This window comes from Oryx dammah, unplaced genomic scaffold (assembly GCF_014754425.2).
Source record: "Oryx dammah isolate SB20612 unplaced genomic scaffold, SCBI_Odam_1.1 HiC_scaffold_27, whole genome shotgun sequence".
Lineage (NCBI taxonomy): Eukaryota > Metazoa > Chordata > Mammalia > Artiodactyla > Bovidae > Oryx > Oryx dammah.
In genome coordinates, this window is record NW_024070211.1 from 37,402,692 (window position 1) to 37,429,942 (window position 27,251).

At 36.9% G+C, this 27,251-nt stretch overlaps 1 protein-coding gene across 1 annotated transcript in view; it reads right to left on the bottom strand.

The window, feature by feature from the left end:
• The window catches only part of CPS1 (carbamoyl-phosphate synthase 1), a 141,065-nt gene that overhangs the window by 106,447 nt on the left and 7,367 nt on the right, over positions 1-27,251 (bottom strand). The window contains exons 2-5 of the mRNA XM_040228582.1: positions 10,326-10,435; positions 7,274-7,418; positions 6,454-6,543; positions 2,056-2,112 (exon numbers count right to left, since the gene is read on the bottom strand). Of these exons, the coding sequence (XP_040084516.1) occupies positions 2,056-2,112; positions 6,454-6,543; positions 7,274-7,418; positions 10,326-10,435 (402 nt within the window). The remainder of the gene's footprint in view (positions 1-2,055; positions 2,113-6,453; positions 6,544-7,273; positions 7,419-10,325; positions 10,436-27,251) is intronic.

A 27,251-nucleotide genomic window follows, 5' to 3' on the forward strand; every position in this document is an offset into this window, starting at 1 on the left:
AGTAATGGAGACTTTCTTGAGAGGGGAAAAGATTTATAAAAAATGGCATATTATGTTTCATAATGATGACTTTATTGAGAGGGGAAGGAGATCAAAATAATTTACTGATTTGCTTTTCTCCAAGGAAATTGTTGCACTGAAGGGAATAGAAGAAAGTCTTTATTTCCCCCTGAAACATATTTCTTATGGGAAGAAGTAACTTGGGAGTGAGGTGATGCTAGCACATCATCCAGACAGGTATTTCAGTGTGATTATTACAACCAGAGTACTATCTCAAACTCCCGAAAGACAGTGAAAACCACCTTTCACTTCCATACTGGATTATTAAGTTTCATGGTGGTCTCCACTTACTTTTATAGTCCAGATCACAGAATTCCTTGACTATATTTATGGATCCTTAATTTTGAAATTTGGTTTTCAGTTCTCATTCCCTTTTACTTTAAGCATGCTGAATGAAAAACACCCTTACTCTCCAACCTAAGACTCACAGAACTAAAAGCCACAACATACATTTTTAATATGAGCCCATGTTACTCATAATCAAATATAATAGGCAATACTACTATTTTGCTTGCTAATCTATTCAACCAGATTTTGAAAACTAACTACCTCTGATAAAAGCAGTGCTCAGTCGTGTCCGACTTTTTGAGACTCCAGGTATTGCAGTCTGCCAGTGTCCTCTGTTCATGGAATTTTTCCAGACAAGAATACCGGAGTGAGTTGCCATTGAATACTCCATTGACAAAAGCAAGGTTCACCTTAAACTAATATATCACATGAAGAACATAATACGGTCTTATATTTTCCTAAATTACTAAGCCTGTCTATATTGTATCCAATCTGCCAATTCTACAGCTGAATTTCCCAATTGTATTCCCCTCCCATCTGGCACTTTCGTCATTCTTTACTACTCCCACAACATCATTGGGCTAAGAAAATGCAAAAGTCTACTTGGGATGTATAATCTATGTATATAACCTAGACCATTTATTCTCAGGAAAATCATGGAGGAGGGAATGAAATCAGAGGTAGAGTAGAAGGACTGCAAACATTCCCTCTGTCTTCCTTCTGGGTCATAAGTATGTGGCCATGTTCTTATTTTTAAAGCTTTCTTTCTGTTTATAGAGATCCTGAGTCAATATGTATTCTAATAAGAAATCTACAACAGATTTTCTTGGAGAACCTTTTTCACTTTGAAATTGTATCTTTCTTTCTTTTTCAGAAAAATATATAGAATATAATGAGAAACCTTTAATGGCATTTAAGGAATTTAGTTAACATTCACGAGATAAAGTTTCTTTCTGGTCTGAGATATGAAGTTTTCATTTAAGAAAAAAGTGTCCACCTCTTATAACAAGGAGAAGGAAGCAGATGGTGATGAGACATTCTCAGGGGAAGGGTCAAATATTTCGGCAAGCAGATAGAAAAGCAATAGACTTACCTTCATCTTGGTCACTAGAACAATTTTAAGAAAGACTAATTGAGGTAGCACATAGATGGCTCATTTAATACACTCACAAATTTCACAAACTCCTTCAAGAGGGCTAAATAAATAACAGCCCTAGTGCTGCACACTTCCTGGTTTGCATTTTTCAGCAGGTAGGTATTCAATTTAGGCAAAATTCTTATGTGTCTAGTTACCTTCTCCACTTGTCTCACTAGCCCTGTCACATGAACTGAATCTCCAAGACTTTGCTTGGGGCAGTGAACATAGAGTGGGCACTCAATTAACTACTGCTGAGGGAATTAATCTCAAAACCACTCATGAGCAAACATCCCAATCAAGCATTCAGTCTTGAAAGTCACATCAAGTAACTTTGAAAAAGTAAAACAGGATGACAGAGACCCAAATGACAGAAATGGGCTGGATTTGTTCTTTTACATACCAATGGGTTCCCTGGGCACTGAGAAAAAACATACATACATACAGATATATGTATATATACATGTATACATACATATATGTACACATGTATATATGTATATATATGTATGCATGTATACATAAACATATGTATATATAAACATAGATTTGGCTAAATATGATTATCATACCTTATCTCGAATTATTTTAGTCAGCATTCTTGTATCCACTCCATAAATTGCAGGGACCTGTGGAGGGAAAAAAAAAGGGTAGTGACAGTAAAATTGGAGGAAATTAGGTCCAGCATAATGTTTTCAAGTTACCAACTTAACATCATCTGTCTACTTGAGCAATAAATAATTTCCCTACTCCTTCTTTGATCTAGCGTGACTGTGTTGTGAGAACAAGGTAAATTGTTGTTCCTCTTGGGCATAGGACACTTAATACCCAGACCATTCCTCAGAATGAAAAATGAGAAAATCTGAACATCGATCTTCTACTACAGTTTTGTTGCTTTTAATCCAGGATGTTAAACAAGTAACAAAATTTTATATATACATGTATATTTTAAACTAAAAGAATTTGTGAAGTGAATTTCATAAGCAAAATACCATAAATTATATGCAAATCCATGCTTCTGGCACATAGTAGGCAATCAACAGGTTTACCTGGAGGTTGTTCTAGTTGTTCAGCTGCACAGTTGTGACCGACTCTTTGTGACCCTGTGGACTGCAGGACACCAGGCTTCCCTGTCCATCACCATCTCCCAGAGTTTCCTGGAGGTGCTTCTTAAGCACCTGTGTTAAATTTTGCCTAGTCTATTGATCAATCAGGCAACACCTCCACTTGATTTAGTTTCTTTGACTAGATTAGACAGGGATAGATGTGGTTATCTATCCCTCGTATCCAGTTTTGCTTTCTGTGGTTTCAGTTACCAGCTATTGCCAACAGTCTAAAAATATTTTTTAATGGAAAACTTCATAAATAAACAATTCATAAGTTTTCAGTTGTGTGCCATTTTGAATAGTGTATGTAAACCACCCCTTTGTCCAGTGAATCCCACCTTGAGTCAATTAGCAGCCAACTGAATTATCAGGTTTATGGCTGCAATATCTCAGTGCTGTGTTCAAGGAGCCCTATTTTACTTAATACTAGCTCCAAAGCACAAGTGATGCTGGAAATTCAGATATTCATTTACTGTGCCTAATTTATAAATTGGACTTTGTCATAGGTATGTATATATAAGAAAAAATATAGCATTAGTATATATATCAGTTCAGTTCAGTCGCTTAGTCATGTCCAACTCTTTGCAACCCCATGGACTGCAGCACGCCAGCCTTCAATGTCCATCACCAACTCCTGAAGCCTAATTAAACTCATGTCCCTCGAGTCAATGATGCCATCCAACCATCTCATCCTCTGTCCTCCCTTTCTACTCCCACCTTCAGTCTTTCCCAGCATCAGGGTCTTTTCCAATGAATAAGTTCTTTGCATCAGATGGCCAAAGTATTGGAGTTTCAGCTTCAGCATCAGTCCTTCCAATGAATATTCAGGACTGATTTCCTTTAGGATTAACTGGTTTAATCTCTTTGCAGTCCAAGGAACTCTGAAGAGTTTTCCCCAACACCATAGTTCAAAAGAATCAATTCTTTGGGCTCAGCTTTCTTTATAGTTCAACTCACATCGATACATGACTACTAGAAAAACCATAGCTTTGAGTAGACAGACCTTTATTGGTAAAGTAATGTCTCTGCTTTTTAATATGCTGTCTAGGTTGAACATAGCTCTTCTTCCAAGGAGCAAGCATCTTTTAATTTCATGGCTGAAGTCACCATCTGTGGTGATTTTGGAGCCTCCCAAAATAAAGTCTCTCACTGTTTCCATTGTTTCCCCATCTATTTGCCATGAAGTTAGTTTTCTGAATGTTGTTTTAAGCCAACTTTTTCACTCTCCTCCTCCACTTTCATCATGAGGCTTTTTAGTTCTTCTTTACTTTCTGCCATATTAGTATATATAGAATTTGGTACTATCCACAGTTTCAGGCATGCACAGGGAGTCTTGGAACATATTCCCCATGGATAAAAGAGGAAAGAGCAATGAGTTAAGAAAGAGGAAACAGATTCTAGTTCTTTTTTCTTCCACCAATTATCTGAGTGATGTATGAGCAAGGTGTTTTCCCTCACCTGTCCATAGAAGGAGGTGAACTAGCTATAATTTTAGACCCTAATCTACTCTATGTGTCTATGATTATGGAAGAAGACTCAAGGCACATTTTTAAAACAAGCTAACAAACCATGAATTAAGCTTATACTTAAACTACTAATTCTGACACAAAGCAGCTATAATATCAGATGCCACATAACACAAAGGAAATATTAATGACAACTACAAAGAGGTAAATTCAGATAATGATTGAAAGAAACTAGAAAAGATCTGGGAGATACTACAGATGCTTTATTATCTCTTTTAACATTTAGCAGTAATGATATCCAGGAAACTAAGATCAATATTCTTTTTAATTGTTAGGAAGAGGCAACATTGAGCCCCAATTAGTAGATGTTTGGGCTTCCCTGGTGGCTCAGATTGGTAAAGAAACTGCCTGCAACGCAGGAGATCTGGGTTCAATCCTTGGGTTGGGAAAATCCCCTGGAGAAGGGAATCCCCTGCCCACTCCAATATTCTTGCCTGGAGAATCCCATGGACAGAGGAGCCGGCCGGGCTACAGTGCACAGGGACACAAAAAATAGGACACGCATCTAAGCATACACATGCAATAGATGCTCATTGGAGTGTCAGAATTTTTTCAGATTAATCTTCTGTCAATTACAGGCCCAATAGCAACTTAAGAAAAAGCAGCTGCTATAATGGTAGAAATGAGGTTTAATATAGCAGGTCCATTAACTCTAATTACTCTAAGTATGTCTGATATTCAACCCAGGAGAGTACTCTTATTTGATTAGAAAATAATACTCAAAGAAAGGCAGACATAGGGTTTCCCAGGTGGCACTAGTGGTAAAGAACCCGCCTGCCAATGCAGGAGGCATAAGAGATGTGGGTTCGATCCCTGGCTGGGGAAGATTCCCTAGAGGAGGTGATGAAACCCATTCCAGTATTCTTGCCTGCAGAATCCCATGGAGAGAGGAGCCTGGTGAGCTACAGTACATAGGGTTGCAAAGAGTCAGACGTGACTGAAGCGACTTAGCATGCAAAGTAAAGTTAGCAAATCTTTTCATTTATCACTTCAAATGAGATGATATCCAATTATATGTCATTGAGTCATAACCTTTAAGCCCACTAAGACTTGATGGCAATCTGTACACATTCATTAAAAACTAAAATTAAGAAATTATGGTATGATTGCATGACCAGAGCAAGGTCACACAGCTGGTTAATGACTGACCTGGTACAAGAATCTATGGCACAAGTTACATATCTGGTTAAAAGAGGAGGGAGTAGTTAAATTGTTTCAGACTACAGAGAATTCTAAAATTTTCTCTAACCCCTTTCCAGATTGAGAAAGGCTTCCCTGGTAGCTCAGTTGGTAAAGAATCCACCTGCAATGCAGGAGACCCCGCTTTGATTTCTGAGTGAGGAAGATCTCCTGGAGAAGGGAAAAGCTACCCACTCCAGTATTCTCACCTCGAGAATTCATTGGACTATATAGTCCATGGGGGTCGCACAGAGTTGGACACGACTCAGCGACTTTCACTTTCACCAAGCATGTATGAGTGCCACCTAGTGGATAAACTGAAAATGTAATCTCACACACTAGCAAAGTAATGCTCAAAATTCTCCAAACCAGGCTTCAACAGTACTTGAACCGTGAACTTCCAGATGTTCAATCTGGATGCAGAAAAGGCAGAGCAACCAGAGATCAAATGGCCAACATCCACTGGATCATCAAAAAAGCAAGAGAATCATTACTTAGTCAAGGTCCATCTAGTCAAAGCTATGGTTTTCCCAGTAGTCATGTATGGATCTGAGAGTTGGACTATAAAGAAAGCTGAGCACCAAAGAATTGTTGCTTTTGAATTTGTGGTATTGGAGAAAACTCTTGAGAGTCCCTTGGACTGCAAGGAGATCCAACCAGTCCACTGTAAAGGAACTCAGTCCTGAATATTCATTGGAAGGACTGATGCTGAAGCTGAATGAAACTCCAATACTTTGGCCATCTGATGCGAAGAACTGACTCATTGGAAAAGATTCTGATGCTGGGAAAGACTGAAGATGAGAGGGGAAGGGGAAGACAGAGGATGAGATGGTTGGATGGCATCACTGACTCAATGGACATGAGTTTGATTAAGCTCCGGGAGTTGGTGATGGACAGGCAAGCCTGGTGTACTGCATCCATGGAGTTGCAAAGAGTCAGACATGACTGATTGACTGAACGGATAAGTTCCTCTGTTTAAAGAACGAGTTCTGGACATTCAGCCTGTAGTAACAGAAGGAAGCGCTCTCTGAAACAAAAGGGTCCCAAACTGCGTGATCTGCCTCATCTGTTTGGCCCTTTGCAATTACATACACCTTCCCAACTTTCCAGGACCCCACCAATCATCCTTTGGTGATGCTGGCTGCTGGATATTTCTCACCTTTTCTTCCCGTAGCCACTGTCCTAGACTCTTGGTAGCCAGCCAGTGGTGGTAGTCATCACTATAATTCAGCACCAGCAAACCTGCAACCTAGAAAGACAGGCAGTCAGTTTTTTAAAGTGATCACAAAATGCTATCCAACTCTTGTAACTTAAGTCAGCTCGGAGTTTTTATTACTGATCAACAAAACGCTTAAAATTTTGGAGACTTGAAGAACAATATATGATTAAAAAAATTTTTTTAAGATATATAGTCACTACCTTAATTGTCATGTCAAGGACAGTCGTACCTGGTTTGCCAAATCAGGAGGCTAAACTAGATCTCCTTTCTCAGCACCCTCTATAAATTTTTGACTAGTTTATATGGTTCATATCCCCATGATATTACCCAAATTTACATTGAATAGGAAATTTTCATTGTATTTACTTTTACTTTTAGGCTGGCATACAAGTTATCTTTTATTTATCTCCCAGAGAGAGTAAGATTTAAAATATAAATAAGTGATACAGATTTGATTCTTAAAATCCTTTTAAAAAGTGATTCAACACAAATTCTGTAGCACCGCTGTTATCTGAACTTAAAATAACATTTTTCCAAATGAAGCCACATTTCATCCACAGCATTAAGAATAAATACAGAGTGCCCTGAGAAATGAAATTCAGAATAGTTCCATGATAAAACTTATTCTCATATACCAAGGAATGAGATTGAGACTATAAATTTAATTATTTTTACTACAGGGCAGAGGCTGAAACTTTGTCCAGCCTAGATTCTTAAAATAAATCAACTATACTTTTTAAATAGTCATCACTGGTACTACCTTAATTCCATCAGATTCCAAATATTTGCTGAGTCCCAGTTCATCCAGTGCAGCAGTGTCGGGGACTCCACCATTCCCAACAATAGGATTGGCCATGGTAAGAATCTGCCCCTTGTAAGCAGGGTCAGTAAGAGCTTCCGGGTACCTGAGTAAAGAAGCCAAAATATTACCAACAAATTCTTGATTTGTATACATGATCTAATTTATTCTGATTCTGCATCCATGATCTGAATTATCTGACCCTTGAAAATTAAAGAACATGAGAATAAAGTCTTACAAGCTTGTCTCTGCTGCTGCTGCTGCTGCTGCTAAGTCGCTTCAGTCGTGTCCGACTCTGTGCGACCCCATAGACGGCAGCCCACCAGGCTCCCCCATCCCTGGGATGATCCAGGCAAGAAAACTGGAGCTTGTCTCTAGATTTTGCCAAACTTAGGGAAATTTTGCAGTAAAATATGGAAACATATCCCATGATATTACTGATATGAAAAGACTCTTAAGTACTATGGCATATTCTCATTTAATTTCCTATTCCCTCACTTTCTTAAATTTTTAATACCTTGAAAAATTCTTCATAAGTTATTAATTTTTAAATTAATCTATTTATTTTAATTGGAGGCTAGTTACTTCACAATATTGTAGTGTTTTTTTTGCCATATGCTGACATGAAGCAGCCATGGGTGCACATGTGTCCCCCATCCCAATATTGCTCTATTTAAAGTTTGCAGATATTTTAATTCCCAAAGATTCCCCTAGTACCAGATATGAGTGAGTCCAAACTGATATTTACTACTGATGGGTGACAGTTCTGCCAAAATATTAACTGTCAAAAGTTGAAAAGTCTTTTTATCTTTTAGCATACTGAAGAACATACTGATTACACCAATGGTGGCTGCCTGGTATATATGTCTGTTAAAATGTATTGAATATTTAAAATATTGATTTATTTTCTATGAAAAAATTAATAAATTTTTAAATACTTGATTTTTAAATATTTTAGTTATAGAGAGGTATACGTTTGATAGTTATCAAGTTATTATTGATAGTATATGTTTGATAGGTTTTTTATAGAATAAAATCAGTGCTACAAAAATTGATCAAAAGCATTTCTGTCTTCTAAATTAAAAGATTCCAAGTAACTGTTTTAAAGTAAGGATATGGAATTAAGAACAAATGCAGAGGGCTTTATTTTAAAGTGTAAGGAGGGAAAAAATAAAAATACATGTATTTTTGTTTTTGTTCTATAATAAATAAAATTATATATAAAATGTTTATTCTTAATAATATGAAATTTTATTCAGGATCTATCTATAGCTATTCCACATTTTGAAATATACTGCAATGAGATTTTTTCCACTCTCCTACGTTTTTACTTCCCACAGAGCAAGTTAAACTTAGTCTTTCTTGTGGATTACTATTGAAATTGAATTTAGGTGCTGAGGGGGACAGAATGACAACTTCAAAACCTCAGTTCCGGCAGTAGTCAACATGAATTCTTTAACCCCCACCCAGACCAACTCCTCCCAGAACTCCCCTGTCAACAGAATAGCTTCTCAGCTCAGCAAACTCTTAAGTAACGAAAGTGCTGTGATATTTACACATACCCACACCCCCATCAGCTAATTTCTCAAATGCCTCTGACCTGTCAGGAACTAGTAATTTTTAAAACCAAAGCTTACACACAATATAAATGCATTTCTTGCAGGTGAAAAACAAAATAACCCCCTTAATTATCAACCACCTTACTGGGTGAGCCACCCAATGAAGGAAAGCAGCATTTCTCAATGGAAAATAGGATCTGTGGACTAAACTTATTAATGAACGCCTTTTTCTACATGAAAAAAAAAAAAGCCTTTAATTAATTTAATTTTACTTCCTTTCTTCTTTCTCTCCATAAAAGAACTGGCTGCTCCCTTTAAACATAAGCTTACAATGTCTCCAGTAAATGAATAAATATAGCTTGTCTTAGAGAACTGCAGTGTTGGAAGCAAATTAATCCATCAGGTCCTGTTTGACTTTTGTGATGTGACAAGATTTATTACCCGTAATCTATCACAGAGAAGAAAACTCTAGTGCCCTCCATCATTCTGATCTATATTAAACAGTTGTTTGTTGGCAGGTATATTAACACAGCTAGTAATTAGTGCTGTCGAAAGGCTTAAATAATTGCCTGGTGAAGCAAAACTTTGCAAACAGCTTTCATACTCTGTAATTTAATGTTCTCACCAGTGGAACTATTTTAAAAATCATCTGATATTCTTTATTTCAAACAGGGAGCAAGAGTCTAGTGATGAATGTACATTAATGATATAATGGAAGCTTGGTCAATCAATATCTTCAATATCAGTTAACCCAATACCTCCTTGTCTTTATAAGGTAAGGCTAACTGAATTTCCCTAAAGAATTCATCAACTATTTTACAGTTTAGTCTTTTGAATCTCTAATGGAAACCTTTTGAAACCACCTAATTTTTTAAGACATAATTTTTAAATCCTCAGCTATAAATTACTAGCTGATCCAATTCCCTCACTCTTTACATATGGAAACTAAGACTTAGAAAGCCTGAGTGATTTTCTCAGTATCACATCATCAGTTACCATTAGCACTGAGATCAGAACTTCCCCCTCCTGGTTGCCAGATGAACATTTGTTGGCTAGATAAAAGCAGCTGCATAATTTCTGTAGCAACTCTTACCTTCATTGATGTATATCTATTAGCAGATCTTAAATACTAAATTCAGTCTCACTTGATAAATTTTGAAAATATCAGATCTATGTACCAGGTCCCCCATGGATTACCTAACCTAAGTTTCTAGAATTAGTTTTGTTCTTTTTTACCAGGGGAACACCAGTGTCTGTATTCTCTTTCATTTACAGCCACAGGGAGGAGTTTGTGTCCAAGGTTCAAGCTGTGTACAAGCACAGGGCAACTTCAGGATAATGTGTAGTGTGATAATGATGATGTGGTGATTTCAACTTCCCACCATGAGTCATATCATCCAGTTATTCCTCTATATCAAGAAAGAAGAAAGCCTTGGAAGAGAAGCATTACTCACCCTGCCAGGCCAGTATTAAAAACCACTTCACCAGCAACAGAGGATGGATGGCCAAAGGAGTAACCTTTCATCTTAGTTCCATCTTCCAGGACAATGTGGGCTGTCTGTGCCTAAAGAAACAGATGTGTGAATCTGAGCAGAATACAAAATATAAAGCACAACTAGCTGAAAAAAAATCCAAAATTACAATATGCAAATGTATTAAATAAATGCACAGTATATTTGGTGAAACCATACTCTCTAGATTCGAAGTTGGTATCCTGTTACTGACCACTTTTCTTCAAATGTATGGCTCTTCTCACTGGCAGGTGTTTTGGTTTGCTTGAAAGAGGAACTGAAGCATATCAATACTTTGTCTATCTTCAGTCCACTTGTAGAATTATTGACAACCCAGAAATACTTCAATTTAGCTGAAATGCTATGTGTCTGTCTTTTCCCTATTAGTATTCCTTAGCTTTGCTCAAGTATAACTTAAGGGAAATAACACTGAATTGTACCATACAACTCATCAGGATTCTGAGGCTTAGAACTAAAAGGGATCTTCAAGGTTATCTATCAAACTGTATTCCATAGACCTCTTGTGTTTGATGAATTTATCTCAAGTGCTGCCCTTCCCTGAGCTTTAGGATCATAAAGAAACTAAAACTTTATTGTTCTATGAATACTGAGGCAAAAGCAAACACTTATGGAACATCTGAAAATTCATCGCATTTTGCTGTTTAGTGGAATTAATTATATCCAGGATGCTTTCCTGGTAGCTCAGTAGTAAAGAATCTGCCTGCCAGTGCAGGAGATGCAAGTTTGAAGATGGCAACCCACTCCCCTATTCTTGCCTGGAGAATTCCATGGACAGAGAAGCCTGGTGGGCTGCAGTCCATGGGGTCTCAAAAGAGTTCAGACACAAGTTAGCCACAGGAGCTAATCTGGGCCTCTTATCTGTGGTGGTGTCTCTTGTTGTAGAGCGCAGTCTCTAGGGCACTCAGGCTTTGGAGTTACAGCACACAGGCTCAGAAGTTGCAGCTCCAGGCTCTAGAGCCCAGGCTCAATAGTTGTGGCCCATGGGCTTAGTTGCTCCACAGTATGTGGGATCTTCCCAGACCAGAGATTGAAGTCATGTCTCCTGCATTGGCAGATGGATTCTTTACCACTGAGTCACCAGGGAAGCCCCCAACATTTTGACATTATTAAAAGTAAACTATAAAGGAAAATATCTCAGCAATAATTGAGGAAATATGAAACTAAATTGATATTTTATTGTATTCAGTATAATTTTTAAGATAGATAATAGCATTATGATTATATTTTTAAGAAGTTTCATTTTTTTAAGATTATATACTGAAATACTTAAGGATAGACTAATATCATATCTGAGATTTCTTCAAATAATCAGAAGTTGGGGGAATGAATAGAGATGTGAATGAAACAAATTTGGCCATAAGTTGAAATCATGTAAGTAAGGACGATCTCGATGCTATTCTCTCTTCAAGGGTGAAATGCAGCCATCAGAGATAAAAATATACTAATTCTCTCCTTTCCTCTCCTCACATTTTTAGCTCTGGATCCCATGGTGTCAAATCCTTTTCTATCCTATCACTCACCTCCAGTCTTACCAAACACACACACACACATATCCCAACCTGGGTATACAATAGGAACACAATACATGATTTCTAGACCTCTGTTTCTATGTTCTTCTAGTTTAACGAAGTGCATGATGGTAAAACCTCATCATTTTTCTGTTGTACACTTCTCTTTAGAAATACAATGCCTCCTTTAGTTGCAAAGTACATAAGTTCCTTTCAGAAAGTTGGACAAAGTGCTATCTGGCACATTTTATAGGTGTTTGTATCAGTGTGTATATGAGTCTCCATGAGCAGAGTTAACCAAAAGTATGTTATCCTTCACCTAACTTATCAAATAATCTTTGAGGCAAAGTTTTCTTATATCTGCAACGTTGGAACCAGTGTTCAAGATCTCAAGCTTGATACTTTATCTTTAAATAGTCATGATTTACCTTCTCAGCCACTAAACTAAAAAGTTTTTGGAATTAGCACAGAGGAAAGCACAATAAGTAATTAATGTATGTAATTAATTAATGTAATTAATGCACGATAACAAGACTTCCCTGACAGACAGACACTGACTTAACACACAGTTAGCCAGTCTGAATTCTGTTTCTATCTAGGAAATCATCTTTGCATGTCACTTCTCATAATATGATTTTCTTATTTTACATTTTAATTTGTCAGCCATTCTTTATTTGTAATTCAGGACAGAGGCTAATGATTTTAGGAAGTAAAAGTGATCATGTTCGGTACATTTCCAAAGAATATTATAAGTTAATCAAATGTATAAGGTGGTGCTTCTCAGTAGGGGTAAATTTATTGGGAAAATGTCCTAGGTATCTCTGATGTATTTCAGTGGATGTGAACCTTCATTTCAAGTCATGGAAATACACTGTCAAAAAATAATTTCTACTGAAAGTATTATTTTCTGTTCTTGAGGAAATCATGTGTAGCCAAATGCTTTCATAAAATGGAGGTAAGTCAGGAAACATTTACCTCCTGATATTTTTTAAAATAATATTTAACTTTCTTAGAACCTAAAATAACTGTACTTAGTTGGCAAAACTTGGCATGTGAACTGCAAATTTCTGTCTTATATATGCCAATTTATCTACTGTACTCGGTCGTACCTGCCTAAAATAACACCTCTGTTTATATTTTTCCCTTCACTTTTCTCTATTCTCTTCTCTGCAAACAAAGGTCCATCTAGTCAAAGCTATGGTTTCTCTAGTAGTCATGTATGGATATGACAGTTGGACTATAAAGAAAGCTGAGTGCCGAAGAATTGATGCTTTCAAACTGTGGTGTTGGAGAAGACTCTTGAGAGTCCCTTGGACTGCAAGGAGATCCAACCAGTCCATCCTAAAGGAGATCAGTCCTGAATATTCATTGGAAGGACTGATGCTGAAGCTGAAACTCCAATACTCTGGCCACCTGATGCGAAGAACTGACTCATTGGAAAAGACCCTGTTTCTGGGAAAGATTGAAGGCAGGAGGTGAAGGGGATAACAGAGGATGAGATGGTTGGTTGGCATCACCAACTCTATGGACATGAGTCTGAGTAAGCTCCGGGAGTTGGTGATGTACAGGCAAGCCTGGCAGGCTGCAGTCCATGGGGTCACAGAGTCGGACATGACTGAGTGACTGAACTGAACTGATCCTCTTCTCATATAAGAATTTCAGATTCCCTGACTGAACTGAACTGGACTGAACTGATCCACCTGACACCATCTAATTATTTTAAAGAAAGGTAAAAATTAGCATAAGCAATCTGACTCTTGTTAGCCTATTCCTACAATTCTATTTGGTATTTCTCTTCTTCTCTCCATGGGACTATTTTCTACTTTACATTCTGTCTTTTAAAGATATATTTGAGGAGACATTTACTGTTGTCTGAAATAGTCCCTGAGATTGTGTTCAATATGTCTTTTTGCCCCTTTAATTATATATTTTGTTCTTTTTTGCAGCTTTTATTGATCTTCCAGTCTCTTTTCCACTGCACATTATATTGTAACAAGTCTTCCGTTTACTGCCTGTACTATCCTTTATATTCCACTTAACTACATTGGCCTCTGATGAGTTTCAAATGATAGGTGCCAATTGACTTATCTATGAATCGCTGGAGATACTCTGAACAAAGAGCTATTATTTGGAATCCCCTCTTCTAGCTAACAGGTCCCCAAATGCTATTTCATTCCAATGAGTCTGAAAGAAATCACTGTTACCATCAAAGGATATTTTAGTTGCCTCAGTCCTAGTAGAAGAGGTGCATAGTCTAGGATTTAGACTATAACCTTAAGTGATCATTTAAATGCCTACTACTAGAGCACTTTTGTAGTTTGAATGCTAAAATTGCAAGGGAAACCTTAATGAAGAGAAGTCTATACATTCATAGAATGTCAGGAAAAGTAACCAAAGACTATATAAATATGAATTCTATAAAATAAATGACCTCTATCATGGCATGGTCCCTAACTGTTTAATAAAAAATGCATATGTCAATAAAACAGTTTAGATTTTCAGGTCACATTATTTAGTTCCTACCATGTGCCAAGTACCATGCTGGGCTCTGAAGATACACGGATAAATGTCCTCAGTCCCCCTCCCATTGAATCTAGTAAAAAGGCCAGATATGTGCTAGGATGGTAAAATAGAGGAAACCTCAAAAAGAATACCTCTGAAACACCTGGAAATACAAAGATAAAAATACATCCGTTCCATTCAGAGATTTCTCTTTAATAAAATAATTCATCCTTTCCTTCCCATTCATGATTTTAGTTATTGTTGTTCAGTCTCTAAGTAATGTCTGACTCTTGGCAACCCCACGGACTGCAGCACACCAGACTTCCCTGCCCTTCTTTATTTCCCAGAGTTTGTTCAAACTCATGTCTATTCTGTTAATGATACCATTCAACCATTATCCTCCATTGCCCCCCTTGTCTTCCTGCTGTCAATCTTCCCCAGCATCAGGGTCTTTTCCAATGTGTCGACTCTTCACATCAAGCAGCCAAAGTGTTGAAGCTTCAGCTTCGGCATCAGTCCTTCCAATGAATATACAGGGTTGATTTTCTTTAGGATTGATTGGTTTAATTTTCTTGCAGGCCAATGATTTCAGTAATAAAAATTAAAATTTTAAGAAGAAAACATCAAATTTTCAAATCTAAAGTTTAACGATTCCTCCAAGTCTTTACTCAAAGTCATTCATCTTGTTCTTGGCAAGACCTATTTAAAATTGCAATATGCCTAAATGTCCACAGATAGAGGAATGGACAAAGAAGATGTAGTACATATATGTAATGGAATATTACTCAGTCATAAAAAAGAATAAAATAATGCAACCTACAGTGACATGGATGGACCTAGAGATTGTCATACTGAGTGAAGTAAGTCAGATAAAGATGAATATCATATGATATCACTTATATATGGAATCTTTAAAAAAGTGGTACAAATAAATCTATTTACAAAACAGAAATAGAGTCACAGATGCAGAAAACAAATTCATGTTTACAGAAGAGTGTTAAGGAGGGGAGGAATAAACTGAGGGATTGGGATTGACACATACACACAACTAGGTATAAAATAGATAACTAGTGAGAACTTACAGTACAGCACAGGGAACTCTACTGAATGCTCTGTATGAGAATAGAATCTAATGAAGAGTGGAAATAAATAGCAATATGCCCCTCAGCACTCTATTTCCTTAGTCTACTCTTTCTTCACAGCACTCATTGCCTTCTAACTTACCATCCAGTGTCTTATTTAAAATATCTGTCTTATCCCACTAGAAAGTGAACCTCATGAGGGCAGAGGATTTGGTTAGTTTTGTTCACTGATGTGCCTGCCTTCAGGACCAACATCAGTGCCTGGTACAGAGTAGACAGTCATTTAAATTTTATTGGATGAATAAAGCATTACTAAGTGATTATCTAAAGAAAATACTACCTTAAAAATACTGAAAAGCATGATTATACATTCAGTTTTAGTTTGTTCTAGATATAAATTTTAAAATAACAAATATCTGTTTTGAGTTGCCTTTTCCCAACAGTGGCTTAAGTGTAGTCAACTTGGAAGTCCTATGGTGGGAAAGAGATGCGACTGACATTGAGGGAGAAAGGTTAGAAGATGGTTATCCCAGGATATACATACTGAGAATGCTGCATGTGAGTGTTCAAATGCATCTTTTGCTGAGTTAAAACAAATATTATGGTAATTTAAAACAAAAGGATCATTTACATCAATTTACTAGGGATTTCACATGAAAGAGGCTGAAGTGCTTGAATTATATGACAAACTATTTCAGTCATATAGGAAAAAAAAAATGAGAATGCTATCCTTACCCAGTGTATCCTAAAATATAGGAGTACGGAAAGAAAATCCTGTATTCTACCTAGGTTTAGAATAGCTTATACAAATGAATTTTGCAGAAACATCTTTCTCATATTATTTTCACATATTTTTGCCATAGCAAATTCAAGTGAAAGGTCTAAGCCAAATTCAAAGAGATCAAAAGATATTAGGAACATTGAAATCTATTAATTTTTTAATCATCAAAATTGGTTGAATTAGCATGGACTAAGATAGACCCAGTTCAATTTGAAATTTGAGTCTGCTGCTTCTCTCTAGGCTGATCACTACAGGGCAATAAAGCAGACAATAAATTCTAAGGTGAGTTTAATCTGATTCCCTCTTAGTGGAATTGAGAAGGATTGTGCTCAGTTTGCTTTCACTAGACACAAAGAACAACTTTTCTCTTTCCAAAATATGAATATGTATATAAACATTATTGTCAGTTGACTACTTTGGGTTTTTTTTTTCTTTCACTTTACTTTTTTCCCTGATTTGGAATAAACAGCCTCAATTCTTTTAATATGTCCTGCAGCTTTTCTTTTCACATTTTCTCCTCTGAGTCTCTTAGTAAAATTCCAATAACTTTTCTCTATAAAATCTTCTTGTAAATTAAATTCCACTTATGACAGGATCCACTTAGTGGCTTAATTTTAATTGGGTACTCATTTTCATTATAGTCTAATTCTTCATCACTATTTAAGTGCATATGAAATCATAAGAATATTTTTCAACTCTCAAGATCATAGTCAATTAGAAAAAATTAACTTTTAATTCATTATCTGATTTTAGATTTAAGTGCCTCAGAGTTAGATGTCGTTGATGTTATATTTTATTCATATTGACGTAACCAATTTGACATAAAATACTGAAATATAACAAAGTTTCAGGTTCTACTGGTACTAATTTTCGACTTAGAAGTTAAGAGATATTTAAACTGCTTTAGTTAATCAAATGTAAATCAATCCTTGACTCAAAGCTATTTATCAACCCAAATATTCATAGTCCATTAAAGATAATAATAAGAACTTTATGACAAGGGGCAGCAGAAACATTAAGCTTCTATCTAGAAATCTTCTTTCAATAGCTTGGCAAATGCTCAGGTCATAGATTTTGAAAGATAATATAATTATACATATATATGTATAATCTATTACTATTCCCTGAATAACTATTACCCAAATCTGCTTACATACTTTTAATCTAAATTGTAAACCAGCTTAAAAAGACATTTCCACATATGGGTAGAGTATAATTTTTCATCCAACTACAGAGGAATTATTTTAAGTATAAAGAGGACATACTTCTGAAGAAAAGCAGTGAGAAGAGCAGATGCATGAATAAAAATAAATAAAATTCATAGACTAAATCATTTCCTGTTCCATGTCCCTATTATTCCCACCCTAAGCAGCCCTATCCATTAGGAACTGTTTGAAATTGTGCTCTGGTATAAGGGAAGAAGGGGTATAAATGGGGTTGGGCTGGAGAGAACAGTTTTGATCATCTCTTTCACCTTTCATTATCTGGCTTTCTCCTTCCCTTCCACATCCTGCCTGTTAAAATATGGATTTTACTCATTTGGGGGTTTTGTTTGTATGTTTGTTTGCTTAGTTTGGGTTTTGATTTGATCAGTTGTTCCATACTAAAAGCCAACTCTGCAGATCTCTTGGAGACTTCCTGGAGACTTCTCTAAGAAGCAAACCTTGAAGACCAATGGGTATAATGACTCCAGAATGCCCAGCTACTTACCCTCATTCCTGCCACATATCCTCTCTTCCTTCCACATACCCAAATTCTACCTCCTGCTAGAAACTAAAGCTAATCATCTTTGAACATTAACTAAACAGGCATTGAAGGACTTGTCACTTTTACAGTAAAGGTTAAGTAAAAACGGGGCTTCCCAGGTATCTGAGTAGTTAAAGAATCTGCCTGCAAATCAGGATATGCAGGGGATTCAGGTTCAGTCCCTGAGTCAGGAAGATCCCCTGGAGGAGGACATGGCAACCCACTCCAGTATTTTTGCCTGAAGAATCCCATGGACAGAGGAACCTGGTGGGTTACAGTCCATAAAGTCGCAGAGAGTCGGATACGACTGTAGCAACTGAGCATACACACAAGCTAAGTAAAATTTGGCGCTTAAATTTTACTGCCCTATATCCAAGTATATGACTAATTTCTCCAATAAGATTATGGTCAACACCAGACAACATCAAGCAGAGAGACCCTGCCTTTTCAAGTGTCAAACACAGTATCACTGACATATAACACAGCATCTGGCACACAGTAGGTGGTCGGGGAGGCCATTTTGCACCTCTATGAATTCATACCATGGCCAGTGATGTTAAATTTTCAGGGACTTTGGACAGATCATTTAACCCCAGGTCCACAAGGGAGAGTAACAAGTGTGATTGGTGACTTTGGAAAATGTAATTGAGCAAGACTGGTTCAAAGCTTCTCAATAATTTTTTCAAAGAAGCCTATTTACAGTTGCACATCAATGTGGGAAATTTGCAACTGTGAGCAAATACATTTGTTTCAGGGAATGGGGGCTCTAAGAAGTCCATCTGGTTACAGATCTAGGCCCTGTTTTCCAAATAGCTTTAATAGTAATCAAGCTGATATTCAGATCTCTATGTCTTCAGACTTTCTGTTTTGTTTCTCAACTGCTCCTAAATTTAGAGGTTAAGGAGGAGGTGTGATTAATTATCACTGCTAGATTCCTATTTATTGTAAATACCTAACAAAGAGAGTCCCTTGGACTGCAAGGAGATCCAACCAGTCCATCCTAAAAGTCTTGGGTGTTCTTTGGAAGGACTGATGCTAAAGCTGAAACTCTAATACTTTGGCCACCTCATGCGAAGAGTTGACTCATTGGAAAAAACTCTGATGCTGGGAGGGATTGGGGGCAAGAGGAGAAGGGGATGACAGAGGATGAGATGGCTGGATGGCATCACCGACTCAATGGACATGAGTTTGAGTGCACTCCGGGAGTTGGTGATGGACAGGAAGTCCTGGCGTGCTGCGATTCATGGGGTCACAAAGAGTCAGACACCACTGAGCGACTAAACTGAACTGACCTAGCAAATACTGACTGGTTGAATGAATGTATGAATGAATGGCTATCAGATAGCAAAGATGCTGCATAATTCTTCTGTTTCTCTGAGACATAACTGGCCTGCAAATTGCATTTTTGCTAATCTCCAGTTGTATTTTTTATCAGAGAAGGTGATGGCACCCCACTCCAGTACTCTTGCCTGGAAAATCCCATGGACAGAGGAGCCTGGTAGGCTGCGGTCCATGGAGTCACGAAGAGTTGGACATGACTGAGCGACTTCCCTTTCACTTTTCACTTTCATGCATTGGAGAAGGAAATGGCAACCCACTCCAGTGTTCTTGCCTGGAGAATCCCAGGGATGGCGGAGCCTGGTGGGCTGCCGTCTATGGGGTCACACAGAGTCGGACACGACTGAAGTGACTTAGCAGCAGTTGTATTTTAACTATTCCTCTTAGGCTTTACTCACAAATGTGAGAAGCAATGGGCAATTTTTAGCTGTATTTAATTCTATGTGATTTACTTCCTGGGAAACTAGTTTAGGGAATACAGATCACCTGCTTCAACACTATTTTTTCTTCCATAGTTTACCAATAGAGATGTAAGTGGGTACAGCAATTCCTTTTGATAAAACCATTACCTCATGATTAAACTTATTCACACTAAAATTAGTTCAGTCAGAAAATCTACTAATTATTTAGTAGACTACAGCTAAATTATTAAATAGCTAACTCAGTGAAAGAGGAAAGGTTACAACATGAAACAATAAAAGTATACACTCTCTTAACTTACATGTATCACCCCTATTATTTCTTTTCATACTTAAAATATTAAACATTCATTTTTTTCACTTTATATTTGGTATAAATTTACTTATAACCACATTTTAAAATTAAATTTAATTGTTTTATTTTTGGTTGAACTCATTTCTAAAACATAGTTTTCTAATTCAATATTTTTCTAGTAGTGGTTAGTCTTACAAATCTTTCAAACCCAAAGACATTAAGTGTAGCAGTAAGATATTAGAGTTACAGTTTCTCTCCCTTTGTCATCTTTTTGCTAATATTTCTTGGGAATAAAGCTCAAATCACATCTGGAATATAAAGTTACTTAAATAATCATTGTTCTAATTAAAAATAATTCCACTAATGGTGAAAATGCAAAATAGTACAGCCACTATGGAAAACAGTACATAGTTTCCTCAAAAAGATTAAAACTGGAAATATTTGATCCAGTGATCCTACTTCTGGATATTTATCCAAAGAATTGAAATCAGTACCTCAAAAAGATATCAGCACTCCAATGTTCATCACAATAGCCAAGATACGGAAACGACCTAAACATCTATCTAAGACAAATGGGTAAAGAAAATGTCACATACACGAACTATGATATATTACTCAGCCTTTAAAAAGGAAGGAAATTCCACCATATATGACAATAGAAATGACTCTTGAGGATATTATGTTAAGTGAAATAAGCCAGCCACAGAAGGACAAATGCTGCCTGGTTTCATTTATCTGATAAAATGAGAATAAAAAAGCAATTCAATCATAAGCTTTAGTTAAATTTACCTATAAGAATTTTAATTCAAAACTGCCGTGGATAAGCCACAACATAACCAGATCAACCCAGAGTTACCTATCTATAAGTCTGTAAGTCATTAGAGCGAAATGTCAATTCATTAATTACACCCTATAATCTGAAGCGAATAAGCAGATTTTGAGAACTCTTCACACTGATTCCAGGCCCTTGAATTCTCAAGCTCTCAAGACTGTTAGGACCACAGGTAATATAAGCGTGGAGATGCTTCTCTCAGTACTCCTCCAGGAAAGACCTGCTACCCTGCTGCAAGGAGTGAGGTCAGTGGATGGTCACCAGGGTCTACCTTCCTGCAGGATCTACCTCAGTTGCAGAGGGCTGCCTTGACTTTCCTGAAGTGAAAGTCACTCAGTCGTGTCTGACTCTTTGTGACCCCATGGACTATGCCAAGGGTGTTTAAGCTACCACAAAATTGCACTCATTTCACATGCTAGCAAGGTAATGCTGAAAACCCTTCGAGGTAGGCTTCAACAGTATGTGAAGCAAGAAATGTCAGATGTACAAGCTGGATTTAGAAAAGGTAGAAGAACCAGAGATCAAATTGCCAACGTCCACTGGATTATCAAAAAAGCAAGGGAATTCAAGATAAACATCTACTTCTGCTTCATTGACTACACTAAAGCCTTTGACTGTGTGGATCACAACAAACTGTGGAAAATTCTGAAAGAGATGGGAATACCAGACCACCTGACCTGCCTCTTGAGAAATCTGTTTGCAGGTCAGGAAGCAACAGGTAGAACTGGACATGGAACAACAGACTGGTTCCAAATAGGAAAAGGAGTACGGCAAGGCTGTATATTGTCACCCTGCTTATTTAACTTCTATGCAGAGTACATCATGAGAAACGCTGGAATGGAAGAAACACAAGCTGGAATCAAGATTGCTGGGAGAAATATCAATAACCTCAGATATGCAGATGACACCACCCTTATGGCAGAAAGTGAAGAGGAGCTAAAAAGCCTCTTGACGAAAGTGAAAGAGGAGAGTGAAAATGTTGGCTTAAAACTCAACATTCACCACACACAAAAATAAACTCAAAATGGATTAAAGATCTAAATGTAAGACCAGAAACTATAAAACTCCTAGAGGAGAACATAGGCAAAACACTCTCCAACATAAATCACAGTGGGATCCTCTATGACCCATCTCCTAGAATACTGGAAATAAAAGCAAAAATAAACAAATGGGACCTAATTAAAATTAAAAGCTTCTGCACAACAAAGGAAACTATAAGCAAGGTGAAAAAGCCTTCAGAATGGGAGAAAATAATAGCAAATGAAGCAACTAACAAACAACTAATCTCAAAAATAAACAAGCAACTTATGCAGCTCAATTCCAGAAAAATAAATGACCCAATCAAAAAATGGGCCAAAGAACTAAATAGACATTTCTTCAAAGAAGACATACAGATGGCTAACAAACACATGAAAAGAAGCTTAACATCACTCATTATCAGAGAAATGCAAATCAAAACCACAATGACGTACCATTTCACCCCAGTCAGAATGGCTGCGATCCAAAAGTCTACAAGCAATAAATGCTGGAGAGGGTGTGGAGAAAAGGGAACCCTCTTACACTGTTGGTGGGAATGCAAAATAGTACAGCCACTATGGAGAACAGTGTGGAGATTCCTTTAAAAATTGCAAATAGAGCTGCCTTATGACCCACCAATCCCACTTCTGGGCATACACACCGAGGAAACCAGAATTGAAAGAGACACGTGTACCCCAATGTTCATCACAGCACTGTTTATAATAGCCAGGACATGGAAGCAACCTAGATGTCCATCAGCAGATGAATGGATAAGAAAGCTGTGGTACATATACACAATGGAGTATTACTCAGCCATTAAAAAGAATACATTTGAATCAGTTCTAATGAGGTGGATGAAACTGGAGCCTGTTATACAGAGTGAAGTAAGCCAGAAAGAAAAACACCAATACAGTATACTAACACATATATATGGAATTTAGAAAGATGGTAATGATAACCCTGTATGCAGGACAGCAAAAGAGACACAGATGTGTAGAGCGGACTTTTGGACTCTGGGAGAGGGAGCGGGTGGAATGATTTGGGAGAATGGCATTGAAACATGTATAATATCATATAAGAAATGAATCGCCAGTCTAAGTTTGATGCAGGACACAGGATGCTTGGGGCTGGTGCACTGGGATGACCCAGAGGGATGGTATGGGTAGGGAAGTGGGAGGGGGGTTCAAGATGGGGAACACGTGTACACCCATGGAGGATTCATGTTGAGGTATGACAAAACCAATACAATATTGTAAAGTAATTAGCCTCCAATGAAAAAAATTTAAAAAGAAAAAGAAATAGATAAAAAAAATTTTTTAAATCAACATTCAAAAAACTAAGATCATGGCATCCGGTCCCATCACTTCATGACAAATAGATGGGAAACAATGGAAACAATGACAGACTTTATATTCTTGGGCTCCAAAATCAATGCAGATGGTGATTGCAGCCATGAAATTAAAAGACCCTTGCTCCTTGGAAGAAAACTTTTGACAAACCTAGACAGCGTATTAAAAAGCAGTGACATCACTTTGTTGAAAAAGGTCCGTATAGTCAAAGGTATGGTTTTGCCAGTAGTCATGTACAGATGTAAGAGTTGGACCATAAAAAAGGCTGAGCACTGAAGAACTGATGCTTTCAAACTGTGGTGCTGGAGAAGACTCTTGAGAATCCCTTGGATTCTCAAGGAGATCAAACCAGTCAATCCTGGTTTGACTGGAAAGGAAAGGAAATCAACTCTGAATATTCATTGGAAGGACTGATGTTGAAATTGAAGCTTCAATACTTTGGCCACCTGATGTAAAGAAGATCTGAAAAAGACCCTGACACTGGGAAAGATTGAAGACAGGCAGAGAAGGGGATGACAGAAAATGAGATGGTTGGATGGCATCTCCAACTCAATGGACATGAGTCTGAGCAAACTGGGAGAAGGTGAAGAACAGGACTGTGTGCTGCAGCCCATGGGGTCTCAAAGAGTCGGACAGGATTGAGCGACTGAACAACAACATGTACTTGCTCCATTTTTAATCTTTTATTTCATAATTTTATCTTTCTCTACATTAAAATGGATTACATAACTATATGAGCCCTATTCTTATATTATTTAAGAAATAGGCATTTTTAACAAACTGGGCAATCTTTGTGTATTGTGCTTTCTGCTGCTAAGTTGCTTCAGTCGTGTCCCACTCTGTGCAACCCCATAGATGGCAGCCCACCAGGCTCCGCCGTCCCTGGGATTCTCCAGGCAAGAATACTGGAGCGGGCTGCCATTTTCTTCTCCAATGCATGAAAGGAAAAGTGAAAGTGAAGTCGCTCAGTCGTGTCCAACTCTTAGCAACCCCATGGACTGCAGCCTACCAGGCTCCTCTGTCCATGGGATTTCCCAGGCAAGAGTTCTGCAGTGGGGTGCCATTGCCTTCTCCATATTGTGCTTTCTAGTATTTATAAAATCTGAGGATTCTAAATTCTAATTGATTTTTTCTTAAAACGCATATTTGTAAGGGAGATTGCATGTAAATAGAAATTCCAATAAATTCTCTACTGGTTGGCTTATCTGCAATGGATTTTGCTATTATGTGACATTTCAAGAATGTGATACTGGAACCTCCCTGAGTGGTTAAAACTCTGCACTCCCACTTCAGGGGAAGCAGTTTCAATCCCTGGTCTTGGGTGAAATCCTGCATGATGCATGGTGTGCCCAAAAAATTTTTCTAAAGAATGTAACACTGCAGGTAGACTTGACATTTTCTCTAAATGTCACTCTTTAGGATTTTTCATTTTTCCTTAAAATTAAGTTTTATTGCAAACCAATATTTAAAGGCCTATTTCATTTCCTGATGATTGAATAGCTTTAGTATCAGTGTTAGTCATTCAGTTGTGTCTGACTCGCTGGGACTCCATGGACTATAGTCCACCAGGCTCCTCTGTCCATGGAATTCTCCAGGCAAGAATACTGGACTAGATAGCCATTCCCTTCTCCAGGGGATCTTCCCAGCCCAGGGGTTGAACCCAGGTCTTCTGCATCGCAGGCAGATTCTTTACCATCTGAGCCAGCAGGGAAGCCCTGATTAGCTTTATGGGACCACAAATAAATGACCAGAATTTTACACTCTAATACTATCAGTCTGAGATCAAGTTTAAAAAGTTTGATGTCCCAAAGCAATTTCCAGGACAAGAAGAATGCAAAAATAATTAATGGAAGACACACAGCTAAATTTTCCTTCAAAAAGCTTTGAAAATACATCCCTAGTACCTATGCTCAACTGACTTAGAGAGTTTTGTCTTAAGAAGGAACAGTCAAATTCATACAGAATTTATAATATGACCTGTAAAAGTCTATAAAAGTTTTGAAACAGCCAAGCATGCATTACGACTATTAGGTTTTCCTTTGCCTAATAACAGGGTGTGTGTTTTTAAAAATTATCCACTTGCTCATTTATCATTTCATATCCCAGCATCGTACAGGACTAACTTTGAGAATACCAATTATTTACTGTGAGCTAGCTTTCTTTGAGTCCTTTCATTCACATAAGTCAAGATAAGACTTATTTTGGTTCTAAGAAGGAGCCAAAAATTGCTTATATGAACATGTACCACATTAGACTTTTGTGCATGTAGTTTACAGGACTACAAGAGAAAGAAATAAACTGAAAATTGAAAAGCAGCATGTTTCACTACAAACACATGACAATATTTAGGTTGAAATGGAAGAAATATGTCAACAAAGTAGCACTACCCTAAAATACCATATTTATACAATTACAAACAGCCATATAAAGCAGGAATCCTCACTGATATTTTGACTTAACCTGTTCTTGAAATGGAACCACAAAAAGGAAAATGGGGTAGGAAAGGAAAAGAAAAACCTGATTTATTTCGTATTGAAATATAGTATTGAATACATAAATGGACTCAAGTAAGAAATAAAATTTAACAGGGGAAACTAAATCATTCTGAAGCCATGTTAAACAACAAATATGGCTTCAGATATTCATAGAAACACACTAACAAAATGCCAGATTCAAAAGATCCATATAATTTGAGGCCCAGTGAAAACTCTAGCCAGATTTGCAACATATATATTCACTTTATGTGCAGAAACAGACATCCACATATCCTTATATTAACTATAGCACTTACACATCTATGAAATGGGAATAACAGCACTGTTTCTTCCCCTGGGAGTGAGAATTCATCAACAAAATGTTCTGGATGTAAAGTCTCAAGCCAATTTAGCAATAAGTTTCATAAAAGATTTGAATATAAAGCATTATAGCTATTAAATACAATAATCCCCTTAAGTTAGTAGTAAAAATGAAAATTATTTACTCTGGGAATTTAATTGTATTGCCATTAAAAGATTTATCTATGTAAATTATTTGCATATCAAAAAAGATAGAAGCCCCATCTGTTTATTTCTATTTTCACCAAAGCCTAAAGCTATATAAAACATTTGATTTCTGGCTCACCTGAGGTTTCTTAGTTATTAGTTGCCATTAGTGCTCATCCTCTTAAGAAATAAAATAGATCTGAACCAAGCTTTGGAAGGTAAGAAGCATAAGCCAGAATGTATTTTAGTTTACTATTGCATAGATAATAAGGTAAAAAATTAAAATCTTCAAGTGTCCTTTGTTAGTAAGTGAAATCTTATTTTTTTATTTTGGATTTAATACTTTCAAAATATGGATTCTTAAAATTCAGATTTAAAGCAAAACTTGCTACATCTAGAATATTTAATGAGATTTCTCTGCAGTTACAGTGCCTAATACTTCAGGATTTCAAAGTATTGTAACAGCAGTAATCAATTAAGCCTTACAAAATCTTAGGTTAATACCCTTACAACACCCTAAGTTAATATTAAGTCATCTTCCTTAGGTTAAACATAAACCAATGTTGGGGGGAAAATTACAAGGTTAATTTACTTGAATATTTCTATGTTCTGGACATTTATAAACAAATGAGACAGATTCATAAGTAATTTTTATTCTAGTTATGTTTCTTATTATAAATAAAATATAGCACTCAGAAAAATTCTACCACAAAAACATATAAAGTGAACGTTTACTAACAAGCACTTAATGGGCATTTGCTATGTGGTAAATCATTCTGAATCTGGGAGGGATCTGCCATATTGTAAGCTATTTATTTTATGATTCTAAATTATTATGGGTCTTATATTTAGTTCTACATCATAAATATATTCAGTAAAATTCTTAGTAATACAGCAACTTTATTAATTCATTTGTAAGAGGCTCACATTAGCCGACAACCTCCCTATGATATTTAGATCAATACAAGGCTGCAGTCCGTGGGGTCGCTAAGAGTCAG